We start from the raw sequence: 25,958 nt of genomic DNA on the forward strand, positions 1-25,958 counted from the left end.
ACGGAAAAAAGTAAGTTACTTCTGTTCAACTATATACCCTTGTACCCATTAACCTTTTAGCTTCCACATATGTACCTAACATGTTTTACTTCACATAATTTCATCCAGTTCTATTCATGTTTCTGCCAGTGGTAAAATTTTAATCTTTTTAACACTAAATAGTATTTTGTATACATATACTACATTTTTGTCTGTTCAACAGTGATTTCCTAAAGCTGATTCCTCATACAAACCGTACTATAATAAATGTGCAAATACAGGTAGTCTCTTCAGCATACTGATTTCACTTCCCTGGATGTATGCCCAGTGGTGAGACTGCTAGATCCTGAGTTAGGACTACCTCTGCTTTCTTTGTTTTTGAGATTGTATATCACAGGCTGGCCTAAAACTTGTTATGTAGCTGAGAATGAGCTTGCAATTCTGAGATTACTACATGGGAAATATATACTGTACAGAAATAGATATGTACAGATTATTGTACCACTGCACCCCGTTTAGGTAGTGCTAAGAATTAAACCCAGGGATAGTTAAGTACTCTACTACATTAGCAACATCCCCATCGTTGTCTAGTTGGTTTTGAAACTTATTTTTAATTTTGTGTGTGTGTGTGTGTGTGTGTGTGTGTGTGTGTGTGTGTGTATGTATCTGTGGGTGTGCGCATGTAAGTGTAAGTGCCCAAGGAGGTTGGAGGCATTAGATCCTGTGAAAGTGAAGTTACAGGTGGTTGTGAGCAGCCTGATGTGGCTATAGATGCTGGGAACTGAACTCGGGTGCTTTGCAAGAGCAGTAAATGCTCTTAACTGCTGAGCCACTTCCCCAAACCCCAACTCTGTCTTGTTTTTGAAGAGACTCCATTTAGGAGCTAGAGAGATGGCCCAGTGCATTGCCAAGGCAGAAGCTGACTAGATCAGCCCAGTCAGTGAGCTCTGGTTCAACTGAGAGATTTTGCCTTAACAAAGTAGAGAATAGTAGAGAATAATAGATATCCATGCACATGCATGCATACCAGGCACACATTTATACAAAAATCAAAAGGGTGGTAATGGCGCACACCGTTAATCTCAGCACTTGGGAGGCAGGCAGATCTCTGTGAGTTCAAGGCCATTGTGATCTACAGAGTGAGTTTCAGTATAGCCAAAGCTACATAGTGAGGCCCTTTCTTGAAAAACTGAAACAGAACAACAACAACAACAACAACAAAAAAGCAAAAAGAACCTCCATTTTGTGTTTCATAATGGCTGTGCTAGCTTACATTCCTCTTTGCAGGTCCCTTTTTTCATATCCTCAGCAACATATGTTAGTCTTTGTCTTTCAAATAATAGCTAGTCTTATAGGTGTGAGGTGATATCTCATTGTGGCTTTAATTTGTATTCTCCTGGTGTTTAATATGGTGGTTGGCTATTTGTAAATCCTCTTTTGAGAAATATCCAGATACGTATTCATCTTTACATCAAAATTTTCATTTTTGCTGTTATTTGAGTTTTAGCCATTTGTTTATTTTTCATTTGACAAGCATACTGAGGACAGTATGGCATTGTGGAAGATTCTGAAGAAGCAGAACCAGGTTTGTCTTGTAGGTAGGGTGACCACATGTTCTTTTGACTGGTATGCCTAAGGTGACTATGATTTCCACTTGTAGTATTGTGCAATTAATAGTAGCATCATTTTGCAATTTACTGGGTTAGAGGACAACTGTCTTACCACTCTTCCCATAATGTAGCTGACTCCTTTTGGTGTGTTATTTGGGCTAAACATTACATAGTTGTAATTGGACAACTGTAATGAGGCTGCTAAATTCTCTCCCATTTAAACAGACTGTTCCTTGACCAACAGAAATTGATAGCAAAAGTAATCTCAATTACTATCCATAAATATTAAGCCTTTATCTGCCTGGCAGTTTTGGGTATGTGGGGTGTGTATGTGTGTTTGTGTGCATAAAATAAGGAGTGGTCCATTTCCAGCAAAAGTGGGCTCTGCACATGAAAATGAGGAAGCATTTAATATCCTTAACATGCTGGACCCAATTTTGTGAATACTTTCTTTGTTTGCTTAATACTTTTATTTGTTCTTTGAGAACTTTATACATTGCATTTTGGTCATTGTCACCTACCTTTTCAACTCCTCCCAGATTCACCATGTGACTTTGTCTTCCTTTTTTAAATTTGTGCTTCCTATGTATTCTTGGGTATGGCATTCACTAGAGTATCTTTTTTTTTTGCTAAGCAAGAAAGCAAAAATATATTTTAAATTAATCCATGAACATTCTAAACATTCATTTCTTTTTAAATAGTAAAAATGAACTTTGATTCCTTGAATCTGAAATGATTCATTATGACAATTATGCATAGTCTTTAATAATCTGCATATTTTATGCTACTTTCATGTCTTTCCTAATTAATGACTTCACGGGTTTAATATTTATAGTTTTTCTGTGCATAATTTACATAGTTATATAAAATGAGTGATTAAGATTAGTAATTGTTCTGTTTGTTTACATATTGTTTTCTATCAAAAGAGAAAATGGGACTGCGATAGAGGCTCATTTGTAGAGAGCACTTGCCTAAAATGCAAAAAGCCCTGAGATGGATATTCAAGACTATAATAAATAAGAGAGAGAAACAGGCTGGAACTGTGTTAGAGCAGGTGTCTGGCTTTATGTGAAGCCTTGCCACTGAAAAGAGAAACCAAAAACACCAGATTTTAAAACTCAAGTAGCTTGGTAATGTAAGACTCTAGTGTTTAGAATTTAAGTGTGCCTTAGTGATTGTGCCATTGTTTTTATGTTATCACTGGATTATTTGTTAGTGCTTAGTATCAGAAATAAGTTCCTTGTGTTATGTGTTTGGGATTTCCTAATGCAATGTTCTCTTTTTAGAAAAGGTGGTCAAGTCCTCTTTTCAAGAGAAGATGACTTTTAACAGTTTTGAAGGATCTAGAACTTGTGTACCTGCAGACACCAATAAGGATGAAGAATTTGTAGAAGAGTTTAATAGATTAAAAACGTTTGCTACCTTTCCAAGTAGTTGTCCTGTTTCAGCATCAACATTGGCACGGGCAGGGTTTCTTTATACTGGTGAAGGAGATACTGTGCAGTGCTTTAGTTGTCACGCAGCAGTAGATAGATGGCAATATGGAGACTCAGCTGTTGGAAGACACAGGAAAATATCCCCAAATTGCAGATTTATCAATGGTTTTTATTTTGAAAACAGTGCCACACAGTCTACAAATTCTAGTGTCCAAAATGGCCAGTACAAAGCTGAAAACTCCGTGGGAAACAGAAATCATTTTATTCTCGACAGACCATCTGAGACTCAAGCAGATTATCTTTTGAGAACTGGACAGGTTGTAGATATTTCAGACACCATATTCCCGAGGAACCCTGCCATGTGTAGTGAAGAAGCCAGATTAAAGTCATTTCAGAACTGGCCAGATTATGCCCATATAACCCCCAGAGAGTTGGCTAGTGCTGGCCTCTACTACACAGGGATTGATGATCAAGTGCAGTGTTTTTGTTGTGGTGGAAAACTGAAAAATTGGGAGCCCTGTGATCGTGCCTGGTCAGAACACAGGAGACACTTTCCCAACTGCTTTTTTGTTTTGGGCCGGAATGTTAATGTTCGAAGTGAACCTGGTATGAGTTCTGATAGGAATTTCCCAAATTCGACAATTTCTCCAAGAAATCCAGCCATGGCAGAATATGAAGCACGGATCAATACTTTTGGAACATGGATATACTCAGTTAACAAGGAGCAGCTTGCAAGAGCTGGATTTTATGCTTTAGGTAAACTTAACCAATACATTGCCTTCCAACTGTCACAGGGCCCCTAAAAAGAAAATCATTGTCTTGAGTCTTCTGAACTGATAAATATTTAGGTATAAGTTTTCAATATTGTTTATCATCGGTATCATTTTCTGAGCTCATATGTTAACTCTTTAATGTAACTATTGAATTTATGTTAAAGACTATGCTATTATGAGTCAGATGTGTTCATATAATTGTTTGGAGGTAGAATTGAGAGAAAAAAAGATATTGATTCCTGATAGATAATGATGGGTCTAATAGTAATAATAGCTACCATTTATTGAACATCTCTGTGTGCTCCAAATACCTATTACATGGATTTTCTCTGAGCTTCACTACAACCCTATAAAAAGAGTTAACAGAGAAGTTAGTTTGGTTCATGGTAAATTGACATCAAGCTAACCATGGTGCCACACACCTATAATTCCAGCAATCCATAGGTTAAGGTAGGAAGATCAGCCTGAGTTTGAGGGCAGTTTGAGCTTCATTGTGATACCCTCTCTCAGAAAACCAACCACAAAATGACCATCTGCCTTTAAAGCATACAGTACATATTTGAACGCTGCCCAGTATTATTCCTTATTGCTTCAGAACAATTTGAAACAGTTCCTGTAGATATCTCAAGAACAGCCGGTATTGTGGTGGCTTATAGGAATATCTTATATCTACATGCCTGACCCATTTATTTTAAGATTGAATAATGCCAAGTCCAAATGTAAATTATTTCAGATCTTTTCATTTATATAACATAGTAATCTTAAAGGTCTTTTTAATGTCAGAGGGCTCTATCCTTGAAGACACTTGTAATTTATGCTGAGTTTTATTGTTTTTAACATTTGGAATATAATTTGTACAAATTTCACTTTGATGAAGTAAGTATAATAGTTATGACCTAAATGACATACACTAGAAAGAATGTAACAATTATAGTTTCTAGCATTAAAAAGGTTGATTTTACTTTTGTTGTCTTCTACAAAGCACCTCATATTGAGATGGTGAATTTAGTATGTATTTCCCCTCAAATGACAGAGATCATATCTTGATAGAATGTGAATGTCTTCTTTTAAGCCATGAGATTCTTATGTAACATAGACACCCCTTAAATATCAGCATGGGCATTTTTCTGAAAACGTCGCCTTGCACAAATACACATAGTTTTACTTGTCTGTTTTCTTAGGTGAAGGTGATAAAGTGAAATGCTTTCACTGTGGAGGAGGGCTCACAGATTGGAAGGCAAATGAAGACCCTTGGGAACAGCATGCTAAATGGTTTCCCGGGTAAGGTTCTTAATCGCTCATTCAGTAATAGGCAAGTTGGACAATGTTCAGTGGAAAGATTTGAATTACTTTTCACCTCAACTATTTTTTGCCTTCACTATGGCTTGAAATTCACACCAGGTTTATAGAAATGGGGTCACCTACTTTGTAGGCAAAAAAAAAAAATACCACTTAAGACTTCTGGTAACCAAAAACAATCACTGTTCCTATATCATATGATACTTAGATGGTTCTGTTTCTAAACACCAAATTATAAAAATGTGTACATTTTATTTATTATACTATACAAAAATGTATGCCTTTCATTTAGAAGTAGGCTCTTTGGAGAATGGCCTGAGCCCGTGGTGCCATGAGAAGTCCCGAATATTATTATTTATTGTTTGTGTTTCATTTGGTTTTAACTTGAAGCAAAGTCTCAGATTAGCTGAGATTGGCCTGAATTCACAATGTCTTCTAGGCTGCCCTCCATTTTGAAACCCTGTGGTTGTTTCAGGTTCCTTTGTCATCTTGCCTCTGTAAAATAAAGTACTCAGCTATATAAGTTGTATAAGTTTCTACTATACAAATAATCCAACTTAAATCTTTGGATGATTCATTTGAAATGAATCTTCCTTAAACAACCTTAAAATTAAATGAGAAAATAAAAGATTTTTAAGTACTCACTTTTGGCTAAAAAAATTTGCCATTTTGAACTTAAGGAAAGTGTTGACTGGGCGTTGGTGGCCCATACATTTAATCCCAGCACTCAGGAGACAGGCAGGTGGACCTCTTAAATTCAAGGACAGCTTGCTCTATGGAGTTCTAGGACAGCCAGGTCTTGAGTTCCAGGACAGCAGGGTTACACAGAGAAATCCTATCTAGTAACCATCACCCCAAAAAGATCAGTGTTGGAGTACTACTTTAATAGCTTCTTTTGTCTGCTTTCAATTTTGGATTTTTGTTTGTATTTTTTGTATGTGTGTTTTAGAAATTTGGTTTTGTTTTGTAACCTTAATTGGCCCGCAGCTTCCTAAGTAGACTGGTCTGGACTTAAACCTTGTAGCAGTCCTCCAGCTTCTGCCTCTTGAGTATTATAGAGGTGTGGTACCATGTCTGTCTTTTTTTGTTTTCTTTCTATTTAGAGACAGGATCTCTTGGAGCTCGGGCTAGCAAGAATTCACTATGTAGCCAGTGGTAGTGCTGAACTTCTTTTTCTTGGCTTAACCCCCTAAATGCATAAATTCCAGGTATTTGCCACCATACCTGACTAATAACTTTTTCAACTTTTTTTTGGGGGGGGGGGAAGTCTGGCTATATATAGCCCAGGCTAGCCTGGTTTTCATTTCCTGACTCTACTTCCCAAGTGCTGGAATTACAGGCATATGCCACCAAAATTGGCTTCTAATTTAGTAACTCTTGCTTGAGAATCAAAAGTTCTAAAATGTATATTATTAGCATGAATAATAGGAGCATTGTTTTAGCCTTGAAATGACAACTGGATAAGGAATTGAGTAGCAGTTTACTTTGTGGCTCCCTAGAAACAGTGATGCTGAGGCCTTTAATCTTAGGAGTCTGATAAAATAGATTTCAAGGCCTGTCTCAGTTAGAAAGCATAGTCAAGGCCCTATCTCAAATGAAAAGTTGTATTTTTAAAAGAATAGGGTGACTTATGCCTATTCCTGACTATAATCCCAGCACTTGAGGTATGTAGGCAGGAGGATTAGAAGTTCAGGGTTATCTTTGGCTACAAAACAAGTTTGAGAATCATAGTTTGACTCACATGAGAACTTGCATGAAAAAAAGGAAGGAGGTGGGAATATATATATATATATATATATATATATATATATATATATATAGTTTAGTGATGGAATGCTTTTTTGTATGCACATGGCCCTGAGTTTAATCCCTAGTACCATGTACAAAAAAAGACAATAATAATGAAAAGGTACATTTTAAAATTGCAATTATTTATTTATTGCATGGGGGTGATGCACATCTTCGTAGTACACGAGTGGAGGGTAGTACAGCTTGCAGGAGTTTGTTCTCTTCCACTGTATGAGTTTCTGGAATTGAATTCAGAGAAAGACTGGCTTTAGTAATACTTCACTGATTTATCAGCTAGTAGAGTTTAATTTTCATTAATCTTTTAGGTGTAAATATCTTTTGGATGAGAAGGGGCAAGAATATATAAATAATATTCATTTAACCCATTCGCTTGGGGAATCTTTGGTAAGTTGCCTGTTAATGTATATATGCCTTCTAATTCTATACCATTTGTTTTTCTAATGATTTCTTCCAGTAAAATGCATGGTATACTCATAATTAATGTGTAGTAAACTTTAAAGGGGAGAAACTTGAAAAAAGCTTCTAAGTCTTAACTCTGAAGCAAATTTTTGAGATTAGGGTAAAATAATGTATTACTGTGGTCAGAATGGGTGTAAAGAACTTAAAATACTGAAATCATTTAGCCTTCAGAAACTCTGTGTAATGTACTTTGAAATCACAAATTGTTTTTACCTTTTTCTTTTTTTTTTTTTTACAAAAAAAAGCATTTCACCCTGTAGACCAGGCTGACCTTGTGAACCCACAAGATGTGCCTGCCTTTGTCTCCAGAGTGCTGAGATTAAAAGAATCTGCCACCATGCGTGGCAGTTTTCACCTTTAAAAGAAGATTGATTGATCGATTGATTGATCAATTGATTGATTTAGAGTATGTGTGTGTGTGTGTTTGTGTGTGTGTACACCATGTGTTATATGTATTGTGCAGCTACTTGAGGGAAACGGCAGAGGGCATCAGATCCCTAGAACTGGCGTTACAGTTACAGGCAGTTTTGAGTTGCCCAATATGGATTCTGGGAACTGAACTCTGGTCTTCTGCAAGAGTAGCTAAGGCATCTCTTTAGTTACCTTTTAGCATATAGTACATAAAATGGCAAAAATAGGACTGGAGATATACATCAATTACACCTTATCTGGCTATCATAAACAATGGCCTGGGTCAAAATAAAATGTAAAACATATCTGAATAGATAAATAGGACAAGGGTTCTCAAAGCATTAGTAAAATGTGGGAAGAATCCCGGACTGGATTGGGAGTCTAAAATTAACATGATAGTTCTGCCACTGGTCTTTTAGTTTAGTTTGTGTTTGTTTCTTCTCCAGGAAGTTGTTTGATCTCATTGGCCCTCAGCTTCTTGTCTGTAAAGTAGTGTTGTTGAATTAAATATTCTTAACTTCCTTCTGTTCCATCAGGCTATGTTCTTGTGAATAGTCATGTTTTAAATTAGAATAAAGCCAATTTGTTTTAAGTTCATTAATTTTTCAAATTGAAATAATTGCTTTCTACTAAAGTGAATTCTTACCATTCATAATTTTATTTTAGGTAAGAACTGCTGAAAAAACACCTTCACTAACTAAAAGAATCGGTAAATATGCTTATTAAAATAAATCTTTAATTTTGTGGCCAAATTAGTATGTTTAATGAGGTCACTGTAAATTTCAGAAGTTAATGAAGTGCTTATACTTTTATACCATGTATTTCTATACTGAGGATGTTAATAGAAAGCTCGGTATTGCCAGGCAGTGATGGCACATGCCTTTAATCCCAACACTCAGGAGGCAGAGGTATATGTATCTCTGTGAATTCGAGGCCAGCCTGGTCTACAGACTGAGTTCTAGGACAGCCAAGGCTGTTATAGAGCAACCTTGTCTCAAAAAAACGAGAGAGAGAGAGAGAGAGAGAGAGAGAGAGAGAGAGAGAGAGAGAGAGAAGGAAAGAAAGAAAGAGAAAAGAGAAAAATAAAGCCAAGTGTTGTGGCTTAAATCCATAATCCTAACACTTGGGATATTAAAGCAGGGGAATTCTAAATCTGTGGCTAGTTTGGGTTGCATGACATGAGTTTAAAAAAGCTAGGGAGGGAGGAAAACTTGATTCCATTTATTTATGTATTTATTCGTTCATTCATTAATTTAATGTGTATGGGTGTTCAACCTTCACAAATGTCTACCATGTGTGTGCCTGGTTCACCCAAGCAAGAAAAGAACGTCAGATCTCCTGGAACTGCAGTTATAGGTGGTTGTAAGCTATAATGTAAGTTCCAAGAACTGAACCCAAGTCCTCTTGAAAAGGCAGTACTTTTAACATTTGAGTCATCTCAGTGGTCTACTGTGTAGACCAAACTGGCCTGGACCTCTCTTTTTGCCTCAGTCTTTAAGTAACCCCACACACAACTAAAGCAGATTCTGTAATGGTATTTATTATTGTTTTTCCAGGCTGGTGATTGAGCCCAAAGCCTTTCTAATGATGAGTACTCTGAGCTACAGCCCTAGCAGTTAATCCTGCTTTTCAACTGCAGAAGCAAGGAGGTTATATGCTCTACTCACAGCCACATTATATATTTTTGTTGTTTTGTTGTTATTTTGTTTTTTTTCCAAGACAGGGTTCTTCTATGTGTATTCCTGGCTGTCCTGGAACTCACTCTGTAGACCAGGCTGGCCTCAAACTCAGAGATCTGCCTGCCTCTGCCTCCTGAGTGCTGGGATTAAAGACATGTGACATTATAGATTATTAATAAATCTAGAACTGTAAACAAGGTCTTCTAAATCCCATAGCACATTGTAGACCTAATTTTTGGTGGGGTTATTTATGGGTTTTTGATTGTGTTTTGTTGGTGTTATGGAACAGGGTTTTTCTGTTTAAAAAACATGACTGCGCTGAAATTCATTATGAAGGCCTGGCTGGCCTTCAAACCGCAAACACCTTCCTGCCTCTGCCTTCAGAGTGCTGAAATTAAAGATATATAGTATGATATCCAGCTCTGATGTTCTTTTTGTTTTGTATTTTTAGATCTCATTTTTCAATTGAGGCAGTATGTTTCAAAAATAGAAAGTTTAATTTAGAGTACCTGGTGAATCCTTATTCCCTGATGTTGTAACATCACTATTTGTATACCTATCCTACATCAGTCGTTCTCCATTTTCCTACTGCTGGGTCCTGACAAATGCAGGTAGTTTTTTTTTTCTTAAGATATTTTACGTAGAATCATCTTCTGTGTAGCGTCAAATGTCTATATATAGTTTCATGTATTGAGTACATCATTCTTTATTGTTTTGCTTTATTTTGAGACAGGATCTAGTGTATCCTAGACTGGGCTTGAATTTGGTAGATAGCTGAATATGACCTTGATCTATCTCCTAGTCCTCCTACTTCTACTTTGTCCTTTCTTGGGACACAGGCCCACACTACCATACTAGGTTGATGTTTTGCTGGAGATTTAATGCCAGGACTGCATGCATACTAGGCAAGCACTCTTTCAACAACCTCATCCTCTGGATACTTTTCTTACCTGTTTTAACCTATCTTGAATTTTTCTTTCCAACTTTGGGAATCAAAGCCTCAGCAACGCACACAGTAGCAGACAGTCTACCAGTGAACTACTTCTCAGTGATAACATGGTCTTAAAGCCCTATTTAATTGTTTTAATTGTGTTAATGAAAATACTTGTTTCTGCTGTGTTCTTTCTCCATCCAACTTTGATTTCAGATGATACCATCTTCCAGAATCCTATGGTACAAGAAGCTATACGAATGGGATTCAATTTCAGGGACATTAAGAAAACAATGGAAGAAAAAATCCAAACATCTGGGAGCAGCTATCTATCACTTGAGGTTCTGATTGCAGATCTAGTGAGTGCTCAGAAAGATAATACACAGGATGAATCAAGTCAGACTTCATTGCAGAAAGGTATGGATTGGGGTGTTTTTGTTTGTTTGTTTGATTGATTTTTGGGGTTTTGTTTGTTTGCTTGCTTGCTTAGTTTTGGTTTTGGTTTTGGTTTTTCAAGACAGGGTTTCTCTGTAGCTTTGAAGCCTATCCTGCAACTTACTCTGTAGACCAGGCTGGCCTTGAACTCAATGAGATCCATCTGCCTCCCAAGTGCTGGGATTAAAGGTGTGAGCCACCACCACCTGGCACATTGTTTATTTTTGGAAACAAAAATAACAACTTTGCAACCCATTCATTTCTTTTTTATAATATCCTCATGGGGAGGCCTCACCCTTTCTGAGGAGTGGATTGAGGGTGGGGTCCGAGGAAAGTTGTGGGAGAGGGAACTGGGATTGGTATGTAAAATAAAAATGATTCTTTGATAAAATAAAAAAAGGAATAGAAAAAGAAAAATGAAAAAATCCCCATGAAATAAACAGTTTTACTTTTTTATTATAATAAATTTTAAACATACACAGAAGTAAAAAGAACGATAAATCACCTTCAAAATAAGCAGCTCTTCCCCATCTTGATTCTCTTCTCCTATCTTTTTTGACCATAGCACTTCAAAGTCAATATAAGACATCCTGTGTATCATTATCTACAAATACTTCACTATATATTCAAGGGTATTTTTTTAAAATATTTATTCATTTATTATGCATACAATATCTGCCTACGTGTATGCCCGCAGACCAGAGAGGGCACCAGATCTCATTACAGATGTTGTGAGCCACCATATGGTTGCTGGAATTGAACTCAGGACCTTTGGAAGAGCAGGCAATGCTCTTAACCACTGAACCATCTCTCCAGCCCCCATTCAAGGGTATTTTTAAGTATGCACTTAGTGCTGTGTTTTTCAAGCTACTATACCATAATGCATTCGTTTCTCACAGACTGAGAAGTCTAAAATCTAGGTCTTTTGCAGATAGTTGCCTTCTCAAAGTAGTGTGTATAACGTCAGATCTTTCTTCCTCTACTTACGAGAATGTTATTTCTCCCAGGAGTTCTCATGCTCATGAGTTAATATAAACCTAATTGTATTCGTGCATTGTTTAACAGTGGAGATATGTTCTGAGAAATTCATTGTTAAACAATCTCATTGTTGAATGAATGTCATCAAATATACTTACACAAACATAGATGCCGTATGTTAATCAATTGATCCGGCTTCTTGATGCAATCCAGATATTTTGTAAACATGAGATATGTGTCAGGAGGCTTCTGCTGATGTGATATGGCATTTATTTCATGGTAATTTATTTATGTGAAGGAATATATTCTAATAATAAATTATGCAAGGTAATACAGAAACCAGTAGCATAGTTGTTAGGTTTTTTCTTTTTTTCTTTTTTTTTTTGTTCATGACACGGTTTCTCTGTGTAACAGCCCAGGCTACCCTGGAACTCACTTTGTAGACCAGGCTAGCCTCGAACTTACAGAAATCTGCCTGTCTCTACCTTCCTAGTGCTGGGATTAAAGGTGTGAGCCACCACTGCCCGGCTGGTTTTCTTCTCTTCGTTATCATGTTTTAATTATATGCTATGCTTTCATATGACCCAGGAGGTTAGTTAATATCAGCATTATCCCAAAATGTGATACGTTATGCTATAACATTAGGCTGGCTGAAACATCACTAGATGATAGGATTTTTTTCAGTTCACTTCTGATCTTCTGGAACAAATACATGCTTTCTGGTTTACCAAAGCACTGTTCAATAACACATTAGTACCTACAGCCCTTCTTCTGACCATCACTATGTAGAACATTAAGGCTGTAGCATATGAATGTTAGGAACACAAATATTCAGTCCATATCATGTTCTTATCACACTTGACAAAATAAACTAATTCTCTAAAGCATCAGAAACCTGATTGGTTTTAACACCCTTCCTTCTTTTTAGTACTCTAAGGTAAGCCCAGGGCCTGGTACATTTTAAGAAGGTACTCTACCAATGAGCCACACCCCTCATTTCTCCAGTTTCTTAAAACATGTCTACACTTGATCCATTTTAATAAAGATCTAAGTAAGATTCTCCAGTTTCTTCATTTTATTTTTAGATGCCTCAGTTGCATATATTAATTATATATAATGATAGGTTTCATGGTGTTTTTGTACATGTACTTACATCATATTTATCCCCCATTCCTTCTACTAATCTGCTATTTCATGCCCCCACCCACCCTTTGTGACCCAATTAGGGGCGCATGGTTTGTGTGTGTGTGTGTGTGTGTGTGTGTGTGTGTGTGTGTGTGTGCGTGTGTATGTGCGTGCTCATATGTATGCATGTGCATGTGTGTCCAAATAATTGTAAAGGCAAGAAGTCAGCCTCAGTTGCCCTTCACCCTGTTTTTTTTAATGGGTAATTTTTCAGTGACAGTAAGATTAAATAAAATGTCTCCAATAACCATTAACTGTGTATGAATTCTCAGGGAAGAGTGGGGTCCTATGAGATTCTTCCCATTACATGGCAGGATGTTTACTGACCTAATCATGGAAGATCTTATACAGGAATCATATTTTAATTTTGTTTTTGAGATAGAGTCTCTAACACAAGTTGGTTTTGAACTATTAGTAGCTGAGGGTGACCTTGAATTTCTGTTCCTCCTGCCTCCACTTCCCAAGATATGGGAGTACAGGCAGGCAACATTACTCAGTTTATGAGGTACATGAGATTGAACCTAGGACCTTGTGCATACTAGACAAACATCCCCAGCCTTGATTTTAAAAGTATGAGTTAAAGTATTTTTTTGATTGTTTGAGATGGGATTTCACCTTGTAACAGCCATGATTGTGCTGGAACTTGCTTTGTAGACCACGCTGGCCTCCAACTCACAGAGTTCTATCTGCCTGCTTCTGCTTTCCAATTGTCGAGGTTAAAGGTAAGCATCTGTTGTGTGGTTAGAGTATTTTAGAGAAAGAACAGCAGAGGCTTTTATTGTGTATAGAATTTAAGTTTTGTAATTGAAACAGTTTGGTTTTAAAGTATTCTGCAACTTTTCATATGTGAAATCATGAGGGGGTCATGCTATGAAGTAGGCTTTAAATTAAAATATATCCTAATACTGTGTATTTCATAGAGAAAGCCAGATGGTGATCCACACTTATAATTTCCATCTTCACAGGGAGAGGCAATAGGGTAACTAGATTTAGGCTAGCCTGGCTGCATAGTAAGACCTGTTGAAAACATCAGCAGCAAAAGAAAAGACGTTAATTTTGAAATAAACTTAAGCTTTTAAAGATTACTGAAGTGGGGTAGCAGCTAAGTGGATAAACTACTGCTCTGTAAACATGAGGTCCTAAAGTTCGGATCTCCAGACGTAAAAGCCAAATGTGGTGTGCACCTGTAACCCCAACACTGGGGGAGTGAGGAAGAGAGACAGACAGGTCCTCCGTCTAGCCAGTTGGTGAACTCCAGGGTCAGAGATCTGCCTCAAAAAATAATGTGGAATAATTGAGAAAGATAACTAACATAGACTTCTCTACCCTTCATGTATACAAGCAAGCACACTTGATTACACAGGCATACTCCAGCCACACAATTATAGACGCATGTACACACATAGTTTTTTTTAAGGTTCTATGTATTTTATTATTGAAAAAAAAACAATTAGTTTATAAATGAAACACAAAAGCAAATGAGAACCCAGTATAAACATGACCAAGTCTCTAGAGGTTAAAATGCTCAACTCCATCTGATAGGATTGATGGATGACCATGATTCTTCTCCAGTGTCTTCTCTTCTCAAGTTGGTTGTATCTGACTTTGTTACCCTTTCTTTCTCGGCCAGTAATCTATTGTTTCAGAAAGTCCTTGGGAAGGCATGGCAAAAAGCAATCGGGCCTCTGGCTCATGATAAGGAAGGGAAGGCATACATGCATTTTGTTCTGTTTTAATACATGAGGGGGAAAATTTTAAAAATACATAAAAGGGGCTGGAGAGATGGCTCAGTGATTTTAAAAATTATAATACTCTTGCAGAGGACACAGGTTTGTTCCCAGCATCTATGTTGGGTGGTTTGCAACCATCTGTAACTCCAGAGCCAGGATATCTGACACCCTCTAGTGGTTTCCACAAGCACCCGCACAAATGTGCCTATATGCACACACACACATATTATTTTAAAATAAATGGAAAATACAAGTTTCTAAAGAAGACATAGTAGTCCCAGCATATCTATATTCTCAGCTCCTTTAGAGGCTAAGGTGGTAGGATCATTGAGCCTAGGAGATTAAGGCCACTCTGAGCAACATAACAAGACCATGTCTCAAAGTTTGAACTAACATACTAAAAATATTAGAAAGTGTCACCACATATTATCTAGATAGCAAGCCTTTATTGTTATGTACCAGGATATCCTGATCTCAAAGGGTGCCTTGTGGAAAACACAAGGAGAAAGCCTTGAGTTTAGTGACAAGGGCTTTTAATCCTAGTGCTCAGGAGGCAGAGGCAGGTACACCTCTGTGAGTTCAAGGCCAGCCTGATATGTATAGCAAGTTCCATAATAGATAGAGCTCCTTAGACCCAGAAACAGTAACAAAAAAGATGCAGTAGGCAAGGTTGTAGAGCAGAATAGTCACCTTTTTGGTATGAAGCAGTTGCCAATGATAAATTACTAATCAGGGGCATTCTCAGTATGTGACTGATCGTATCATTCTTTGAGTTCATTCCATTGGGTCTGTAAAACGGAATCACAATAAAACCCAAGATGAATATTAATTCCTGGGCATTATAATCCCAGTACTCTAGAAGCTAAAAAGAACTGGCATTGTTGACCATTTTAGGCTACATAGCAAGACTCTGCCTCAAAAGGAAAGGGGTAGTGTCAGGATATAGCTAACTTGATAGAGAGCTTGTGTACAATGTGGATGGCACAGGATTCCATCCCCAGCACAGCATAAACTGGGACCATTAATCCCAGAGTTTGGGAAGTACAAACAGGAGGGTCAGGAGTTCAAGGTCATGTTTGAGGTCAGCCTGGGATACTTGAGACTCTATCTCAAAGACAAAACGAAAACAAGTAACAGAAAAGCAACCTAGGTTGTATTAATGCCTCTATGATTTCAGTGAGCAAAAATACAGCAGATAAGCTGTTGCCAGGGATTATTTTTTAGTCATAAAGTACACATCAAATTTACCGTCTTATAACTGGGAATATATTTCAGTGTTAGACCAATTGCCTAATATACCTGGAGACTCTGGGTTTGATTCCCAGCACCACATAAATGACTATCTTAACCTTTTGTATGTTTATAGTAGTGTTAAATATGTTCATACTGTTGTATTATACAACCACTCTGGAGAATTGGTCTTGGTGATCAAACACAGGATCTTATACATGCCAGGATAGGTAAGTCATATACCCAGCCAGAGCCCATAACTTTCATTGAGTATAAAAGGTTGTTTCTTGAGAAGAGACTAGAGGGGCTGAAGAAATGGTTCAGTAGTTAAGAGCTCTTCTGGAGGACCTGGGTTTAATTCCTGGTACTCACATAGCAGCTTACAACTGTCTCTAACTCCAGTTCCAGATGATCCGACATGCTCACACAGATGCACATACAGGCAAAATGCAAGTACACATAAAAATTAAATTTTAAAAGAAAAAGAGATTAAAACAAGACTTTTGTTCCCTTCCTACTCGAAGAAACTTCTCTGAAGCTCGTATGTGACAGTACTTCTCTGGTTTAGAACTTATCAGCTCTCAGGACCCCCAGAATCAAGTCCCAACTCTTCGATGCTTCGCCGTATCTTTAAGTTGGTTCTTGCTGTCCGTTTGTACCTGGTCTCTTTTTTTTTTTTCAGATTCAGTGACTAGTTTTTACCTATGTTCTTACAAGTCATGTTCTGTTTCTTAGAGCATACTTCAGTCATTTCTTTCACCTAGAGCACTTCCTCTCATTGCTCTGACTTCCAGGGTGCGTCCTTCTAGATAACTCCTGTACATTCAGTGTATCACAGTTTCCTGTTTACTTATGTTCTCTACGTGGTTGTGATATTGGATGCCTAACGCGCATATATATTCATTGTATACACACTGCCCAAGTGTTCAATAAGTACTTGGATGAAATTAAACTATTGCTTTTCAAACATGTTTTATAAATAATGTTCCCTTTAGGACATTAAGTGCCTTAAAAAGAAGTGATGCCAGGCATGCTGCACAAACCTTTAATCCCAGCATTCATGCAGCAGAGGCAAGCAGATCTCTGAGTCTGGGCCAACCTAGCTACATAGTGAGACCCTGTTTTTGTTTGTTTCATTTTGGTTTTGTTGGTTCTTTGGCTTGTTTGTTTGTTGGTTTTTGGTTTTTCAGGACACGGTTTCTCTCTGTTAACAGCTCTTACTGTCCCAGAATTCACCCTATAGAGGAGGCTGGCCTCGAACTCACAGAGATCTTCCTGCCTCTGCCTCCCAAGTGCTGGGATTAAAGAGGTGCTCCACTACACCTGACTTGTTTTTAAAGGAGCTACATAGTTGAATAGGAAAATGCATAGTGTGTGTATACACACACACACACACACGTAGTTCCCATGTGCCAGTGTGGCTACCATTAGAAGTTTTAGAGTTAGTAGATGAACCTTGAAGGGATAGCGTGATTGTTCAACAGATAAAGGCACTGTTTCCAAGCCTGAAGACCTGACTTGAGTTTGATCCTGGAACCTATCTTGAAAAGTTGCGCTCTGGCTTTCATACATGTGCTACAATGTACACATCCTCATCACAAATATAAATAAATAAAATATTTTTTAAGAGAAATAAAACTTGTTTTTTTTTTTTAAAAAAAAGCCACAAGAGGTAGGAATGTGGTACAATGAATGGTATACAGTATCCTGGACTTAATACCCAACACTGCTGACATCCCCCCCCCACACACACACCAAAGGAAAACAATACACATTTGAGGTCAGATTTATAAATCATTAGTATACAATACTTACAAAGATAGTTAAAATATGTATTTATTTGTAGTAACTAGCACATAATATTTATGCTCTATTACTGCTGATTGTTGATGCTGTTATCTATAACCACAATCACAGTTTTATGGCATATTTGTTAGACTTTCACAAAATCAGTTTTGGCAAAAGTTAATCGTGCAGCTACTTCAGTATCGTATATATGTTAATCATACCCAAATATATTTTTGGAAACCTTGCTAACATCTCAAATATACCTGAAAATGTAAAGCCTCTACCTCCTTTTACATTTCCGGTAATTATCAGTGTCTCCTTAACTTAACACATTAGCAAGCCCAACTTTAGTTCCTTTTTTTTTAAAGAGAGAAATTGTAGTATTGGGTTTTTTAAAAATTATTTTTGTTTTCTGTGCATTGGTGATTTGCCATGGGTGTCAGGTCTCCTGAAACTGGAATTATAGACAGTTGTGAGCCGCCATGTGGGTCCTGGGAATTGAACTCAGAACCTCTGAAAGAACAGTCAGTGCTCTTCACTACTGAGCCATCTCTCCAGCCCCCTCCTCTCTTTAGCCCTCACATCTAAGCACCAAGTCCTATTTGTCCAACTGGAGAAGTGTCCATCAAATGGGTCCCTTTCTGGGATTACCAATGCCCTTCAGATAACAACTAGATACTTTTACTACTTTCTTGCTTTTCTGCATGACAAATTGTTGCCTGTACTCAATTGTCAATCCACCATTGTCCTCCTCACGATGCCTTCCTCAACCAGTTGGAAAGAAAAATTTGTTCATCTTGCCCCCAGAGCACTTTGCATGGAACTTTATTATAGCGCTGACTACTTTATACTTTGTATTTCCTCTAGCTGTAGCTCACAGTGTCTCCCACTAGCGTACAAACTACTTAAGAATGTGTGCCGTGTGTGAGTCATTTTCATGTCTCCTAAGACTTGAGTGTCTGGCACACAGGAGGGGGTCGGTGTTTCAATGAATTTAAACAACAAACCCAAAAACGAATATATGTTGTTTTTCTCTTTGTGCAGACATTAGTACAGAAGAGCAGCTAAGGCGCCTACAAGAGGAGAAGCTTTGCAAAATCTGCATGGATAGAAATATTGCTGTTGTTTTTGTTCCTTGTGGACATCTGGTCACTTGTAAACAATGTGCTGAAGCAGTCGACAAATGTCCCATGTGCTACACAATCATTACGTTCAAGCAAAAAATTTTTATGTCTTAATTCAGAGCCACAGTAGGCATGTTATGTTCTTCTTACTTTAATTGAATGTGTGATGTGAGCAAACTTTAAGTAATCAGCATTGCATTCCATTAGCATCTGCTCCCAAGTGGAAACAAATGTTAACAGCACTGTTGCAGTCTAAACTTTGAATTTCTAGATCTTTCAGGCTATTAGCTATATTGTTTATCCAGTATTTTACTCAATTGAAACCTTAGACAAAGAAGCATTTAATATTATAACATTTCATCTTGTGTATTTGTAGTATACTGATTTGATTATGTATAAGTGAATTAATCACCTGCATTTTTTCATTCCTTTCAGATAAGCTTAATAAATGGGGTGTTCTGTATAAGCAGGGAGATTTCAGGTAATCTGCCCAATCACTTAATTTGTTTATTGTGAACAGGGAAGAACTGTTCCACACTGGTGGGAGGATAAACATTGTTTTTAGATGTTTGTCCATGTTTTAGGATTTTGTCTGTTTCCTGTCAAAATTATAAACGTACTTGTATGAATGTTTTTTTTAAAAGTGATTTTGCCATCTCCCAAAAGATATTTAATGATAGACTACTATCTAACTAGCGTATACTAACATGGAAAGACAACAAAGATATAGTAAGTGTAAAATACAAATGGCAAAACACTATGTATAGTTTGAGTCAAATCAAGGTGTGTGAATTTTATATCTCTATAGGACAAAAAAGATTTGGAAAGATATGCATCACACTCTTAAATATTTTTTTCTTGAAGGGGTGGGGGCATGGGTCTTAGAGGGGCTTATAAGTGCCCTTCCTTTTTTTTTATTCTGTTTGAAGTTTATATAACTATGTATTACTTTTATATAATCAGAATTTTTAGAAAATATTTTACTGATTTAAAGGCTTAGGCATGTTCAAATGTCTGCAAAACTACTTATCGCTCAGTTTTAGTTTTTCTAATCCAAGAAGGCAGGCCAGTTAATTTTTTGGTGCCAATGTGAAATTTAAATGTTTTTGTTTTACCTGCTTTGTGGATGAAAAATACTTCTGAGTGGTAGTTTTCTGACAGGTAGACCATGTCTTCTTATCTTGTTTCAAAATAAATATTTCTGATTTTGTAAAATGAAATATAAAATATGTTTCAGATCTTCCAATTAATTAGTAAGGATTCATCCTTAATCCTTGCTAATTTAAGCCTGCCTAAGTCACTTTACTAAAAGATCTTTGTTAACCCAGTATTTTAAACATCTGTCCGCTTATGTAGGTAAAAGTAGAAGCATGTTTGTATGCTGCTTGTAGTTTTAGTGACAGCTTTTCATGTTGAGATTCTCATGTCATTTTGTGTCCTGAAAGTTTCATGTGAGTTTTTACTGTTAAGATGATTAAGATGTATATAGTACAGAATGTTAAGTCTCTGATTGTTTTATGTTTGTTTGTTTCTTGACTAGTAATGGTAGTAAATACTTTTAAAACTATTTTCTCAAGATCCTTAAAACCTCTTGGAACTGTAGCATACTGACAAGAGTAGTTGTTTAATTATGATTTAACAACTTATGTAAGAGTCAGTAAGAATAAAATCAAGCTAAAATGCTTCATAGAACACAGGATTTACCTTAAATAATTATGATAGACCTCTTATAGAGACGGGTCTATTTTGCTACAGAGAACAGTTTGGGAGTGAAACTGTTACAATTTAGACTTTTTGTTGTATTTTCTAAGAGAAAGAGTATTGTTAGGTTCTCCTAACCTCTGTTGACCACTATGGTAAGTGATGTCATTTTAATTGCAAATTTAAATAGAAATTAACGGAATTAAGTAAATGACTACCCTTTTTTCTCTTTCCTTTTTTCAGGAAAATCTTTCTTTGTATTGTCTCCTACTTAGGTACAGTTAGGTAGTCATTAAGTTGAACTTGATCTAAATTGACTAAGTTTTAAATTTAAATTTACATATAAAGCATTCTACAAGGGGATAAAAGTGTTAATTTAAAAAATTTTTCTAAGACACTTCAGGTACAAGTCACGTAGGTAGTTTGTTTAATCTAGTTGTTAGCCAAGGATTCAAGGACTGAATTGTTTTTTAATAAGGCTTTTCATGTTCTCGGAGCATCAGTTCGTTTAAAACTCTCCTTTTAAAACTTGTGTGCTGAGAGTTAAGCAAAACCTCTTTTTTTTTGTCTTCATGAGTTGCAAAATTGAATTCGTGAAGCTGATGCGCTAACAGGTTTATTTTAAGAATTGTTTAGAAAATGCTGTTGCTTCAGGTTCTTAAAATCACAGTGCTTCAATTCTAATCAAATTGTTGGAGGCTTACCAGAGTTGGTCTGAGCTCACACTAGGAAAAAAAAGCCACTGGATCCTTTCCAATATAGATGTGCAAAAATTGCTCACTTGAAAGGTCAAAATATAACCAGATCCAAATCACCCCTGAGAATTCTCAGTATCTCTGTGTTGATGTTCTTTTCTGTATAAAGTTCACTCTAGGATTTTGAAGTAACCACCTATTTTACTACATACTAGTCATGTGAAATTTGACGTTATTTTGTAGTAAATAGCTAATTTTATTTGTAATTTACTGTGTTGATCAAAACTTTTGTGAGTGTTTGGCATTTATTAAATAAATAGAGTTTATTTGATTAATGACTTAGTATTCCCTTTCCTACTAGATTTTGCCTCTTCCTTTGGTTAGGGGTAGAGGTGAGGTGACTGTAGTAAGTGAATATAATGTGGCTATGTTATGGCATTTTGTTGTTTTGGTATTTTAAATGTGTATTTTTTTCTGTTTTAATTTTAGTAAGTAAAATTTATATCTTGAGCTCTCTTAATGGAAACTACCACTCCAGCATTAGCTGCATGTATTGTTCTTATTAGACCTAAATCATTGTTTTACTTCTGACTGCCTAGGTACTGAATAAGAGGAGAAATGAAATAGATTGTATGTCATTGCTATTAGAGAAATAAGAAAATGGAGAAATATTTGACCCATAGCATTTTAGTCATATCTGCTCTTTTTAAGAAGATAGCCATCAGTGAAGAAATGAGCTGGCCGTATAGACTTTACAGCCTAAATTCAAATCTCCAGAACCCACATAAAAACTTGGTGTAATAGCCCAAGCATCTGTAATCATAGAATGCCTTCACAAAACAGGAAGCAGATGGCAGAATGTCCAGAAGTTCAAGGTCAGCTAATTTGGCTTAGGCATTAGCAAAGAGTCACTGTTAAACATGGTAGGAAGGTGAGGGCCCACCAACACACAAACCTCCACTCATGCATCATAGCAGGTATCCCACGTGCACCTAGACATGTACACAAAAGAGAAAAAAAATAGCCACCTGTAAGATGAGAATGTTACCTTAACAGATGATGGAACTCAACTCAATAAGAGCATATCTTATATGTCATAAGTTTAACTCCCATGCTAAAACTTTTTATTTCCAAGACAGAATTTCTCTGTGTAACAGTCCTGGCTGTCCTGGAACTCACTCTGTAGATCAGGCTGACCTTGAACTCACAGAGATCTGACTGTGTGCCTCTGTGAGTGCTGGGATTAAAGCTGTGCACCCCCATTGCCCAGCAAGCCTAGACCTTCTATGGTTTTGCTTTGATGGAAGACCTTGGACTAAAGCTTAAAAGATAGCCTGGAAAAGATAACCACTAAGAGTACTTGCTGCTTCTTCAGAGGACCATGGTCCACTTATCAGTACCCACATGGTGGCTCACAACCGCAGCTCCAGCTACAGTCTATCTGGTGCCCTCTTCTGGCTGAAATGGGCACCTACATGCATGCACACATACACATGAAATAATTTTTAAATCTTAAGTGACTCATTTTAGTCACTATTACTCATTTTTCTGGGTGCTTCTTATAATGAGGCTAAAAGTTGCAATAAATAAATAGATCAATCCTTTAAAATATTTAAATTCATTTTTCAAAAACTAGAAAAATATTCTTACTAAATTCAGTTGAGTTTTTCTAATGGGAATAATTATTCCCATCATAATATTTCAGTTTGGCTCTGAAACATTCAGCACAACATAGATTTCTTCCTTACATAATAACATCACAGACCATCAGAGCTAGAAATTACTTTAGAGAGTAGCTTGTTCGCACCACCACCACCCTCGTTTTATCATAGAGGTAGGTCCCTTTACTGGGTCATAATTTGAAGTTGTACATCCCCGCACCACAGCAACTACCTGTCCTGGGAAGTCTCAGATGTTTAGTTTTCAACAATTTATTCCACTTTGCTCTAATTTTCACTGCACAATAAGTGGTGCTTTACAGTTGTTACAGTAGGACAATCTCTAATATAAATTGAATAATATTAATGCTTGAGTGATAAAGTTCCTGTTTGGAGGCTGAAGTTCGCAGCTATGAGTACAGATCTTTGACATTTACTATGTGCTTATGTATCACTAGTGTAGCATTTAAGATTACTGTCTAAGTTTATCTTATCACTCTGTCAGTACTTACCAACTGGCTTGCATTTTAAATTTGATGTTAATAATGGCTTTAATGTTGTTTCTGGTTTTGCATTTTTGTTATTGTACTTCACCTGACAGAATGACCAATTCTTTTGTTAGTGTTGTTAAGAATTATGTTAAGCATTTTGAGACAGAATGCTATGTTTGTGAATATAATTTTATGGCTTATTTTCATTTAAAGGATACCTTTCAGTATGGAAATTTATGAAAATTGCTTTCTGCCCTATAATCTGTCATTTGTTGTAGATTAAAGCTTATTTTTCTGTGAATAAGACTTATTCAATAAAGCACTATTCTTTAAAATGATATCTTCTTTGTATTTGATTTTTGCCTTGTTGAGACAGGATTTCATGTATCAACCCAGGCTACTGGCCTTAAACTCAGTATGTGGATGAATAACTTTGAACTTCTGATCTTCTGATTCTTCTTTCCCCACTTCCCTAGTGCTGATATATGCAGTATTAAGGATTAAATGCAGTACTTCCTGCATGTTAAGTTCTACCAACTAAGGTAGATTGAACTCAGGTCAGCAGGCTTGGCAGCAAGTACCCTTACCCGCTGAACCACACAAACACACAGACACATAGTCCTCTTCAAGATACATTGTACACATAGTTAAAAGTAATGAGCCAGCAATTATACCACAAGGACATGTGCTCAACCATGTTCATAGCCACATTGTTTGTCATAGCCAGAACCTAGATACAACTTAAATGCCTGTTGACCGAAGAATGGATAAGGAAAATGTGGTACATTTATGCAGTGGAGTACTACACAGCAGAGAAAAATAATGACATCTTGAATTATGCAGGGAAATGGATGGATCTAGAAAACATTGAGTGAGGTAACCCAGACTCGACAATTATCATGTTTTCACTCGTAAGTGGGTTTTAAACATAAAGCAAAGGAAATCAGCCTACAAATCACAATCCCAGAGAACCTAAGACAACAATGAGGACCCTAAGAGAGACATACATGGATCTATTCTACATGGGAAGTAGAAAAAGACAAGATCTGAGTAAATTGGGAGCATGGGGACCATGGGAGAGGGTTGAAGGGGATGGGAGAGTCAAGAAGGGGAGCAGAGAAAAATTTATAGCTCAGTAAAATAAAAAAAAAGTAATGAGCCAGGCAGTGGTGGTGCATATATGAGTACCAGAACAGCCAGGGCTACACAGAAACTGTCTCCAAAAACCACAAAATGGTAATGAATCTTTTAAAAAGTACGTTAAAATAGGGCCAGAAATGTAGCTCAGTGGCATAGCACCTGCCTAGCATACATGAGAACCTAGGTTTAACCCACAACACCACAAAAAATAAAATAAAATAAAATGTTAATAGTTGTGGCTGGAGAGATGGCTTAGTGGTTAAGAGCACAGACTATGCTTCCAGAGGTCCTGAGTTCAATTCCCAGTAACTACGTGGCGGATCACAACCATCTGTAACAATATCTGGCGCCCTCTTCTGGTCTGCAGGCAGAACACTATACATAATAAATTTTTAAAATACATAGTTAACATCACTCTCCTCACAGAGTAGCTTGTTTGTATTCAAAGATCATACTGTCACTGTGAAACCAAAGTTCAACAAGCAAGTAGTAAGGAATCTAAGAACCACTGCCCCATTGAGGCAGGCAGCAACGAGGGATTTTTGTGAGCTAGGGTACGTTCTAGCCAGAGTTTCAGAATGTGAGAGCAATTTGGTCTGATGTAGGTTCCCTAGGCATAAATTCACAAGTAGCTATTTCAAGTGACTATTGGCCTTCTAATCCACAATACAGATTCTTAAATGAAGAATTATATTCCAGCCGGGTGTGATGGCACATGCTCTTAAACCAAGCAGACGTGGTAAAGAACGTAAAGACGTGGGGAGTTCAAGGCCAAATGAGGATACATGAGACCTGTTTTCAAAAAGAGGTATTTCAGGCCATCTGTGTAGGGACTGGTTAATCTTTGACAGTATTATCACTGTCAAAAATCATTGACATTATCAAAAAAAACAAACAGAAGACTTTTACCAACACATCCGGCTTTGAGGTAGGTTCTTAATCTCTAGTCCCAGCTGGATTTAAACTCAGCAATCCCTTTGCCTTGGCCTCATAAGTATTGAAACTGCAGGCATGAACCACTATACTCCCTTTTAAAAAATGTTCTACATACAGTATATATTTGAACTTGGTAATGAAAATATTGTAACTCAGTACTAAGTTCAGAAAGATCTCAAATTGTTTCTTGCACTGCCCTGAGCAAGGGCTGGCAAGATGGTTGACCAGGAAAAAGACACTACAAACCTGATGACTGATCCTCAGAACCTATAGGGCAGAAGAAAAACTGCGTGTTTTCCTCTGACTTCCCCATACGTACTAGGGCACGTGTCTGTGTGTGTATGTGTGCGTGCATGCATGCACATATGTGTCACACACAAATATGAGTTTATAAAACTAGCCTTTGATCAAGCAATGAAAGAGTTAAGGATTTGGAAGCTCAGCTCTAAGTGCTGGAGGCTGACAGCAACCGGATGAGATT

General features: G+C 37.0%; 1 protein-coding gene across 2 annotated transcripts in view; it reads left to right on the forward strand.

The window, feature by feature from the left end:
- Xiap (X-linked inhibitor of apoptosis) overlaps nucleotides 1-23,739 on the forward strand; it is a 44,788-nt gene extending 21,049 nt beyond the window's left edge. For both annotated transcript variants that reach the window (XM_087903050.1, XM_087903051.1), the window contains 6 exons: nucleotides 2,876-3,781; nucleotides 4,980-5,079; nucleotides 7,212-7,290; nucleotides 8,443-8,485; nucleotides 10,603-10,803; nucleotides 18,777-23,739. In XM_087903050.1, the coding sequence (XP_087759176.1) occupies nucleotides 2,908-3,781; nucleotides 4,980-5,079; nucleotides 7,212-7,290; nucleotides 8,443-8,485; nucleotides 10,603-10,803; nucleotides 18,777-18,970 (1,491 nt within the window). In that variant the 5' untranslated portion in view covers nucleotides 2,876-2,907 and the 3' untranslated portion in view covers nucleotides 18,971-23,739. The remainder of the gene's footprint in view (nucleotides 1-2,875; nucleotides 3,782-4,979; nucleotides 5,080-7,211; nucleotides 7,291-8,442; nucleotides 8,486-10,602; nucleotides 10,804-18,776) is intronic.
- Nucleotides 23,740-25,958: the final 2,219 nt, after the last annotated feature.

The sequence above is a fragment of the Myodes glareolus genome, chromosome X (assembly GCF_982192425.1).
Source record: "Myodes glareolus chromosome X, mMyoGla1.1, whole genome shotgun sequence".
Classification (NCBI taxonomy): Eukaryota; Metazoa; Chordata; class Mammalia; order Rodentia; family Cricetidae; genus Myodes; species Myodes glareolus.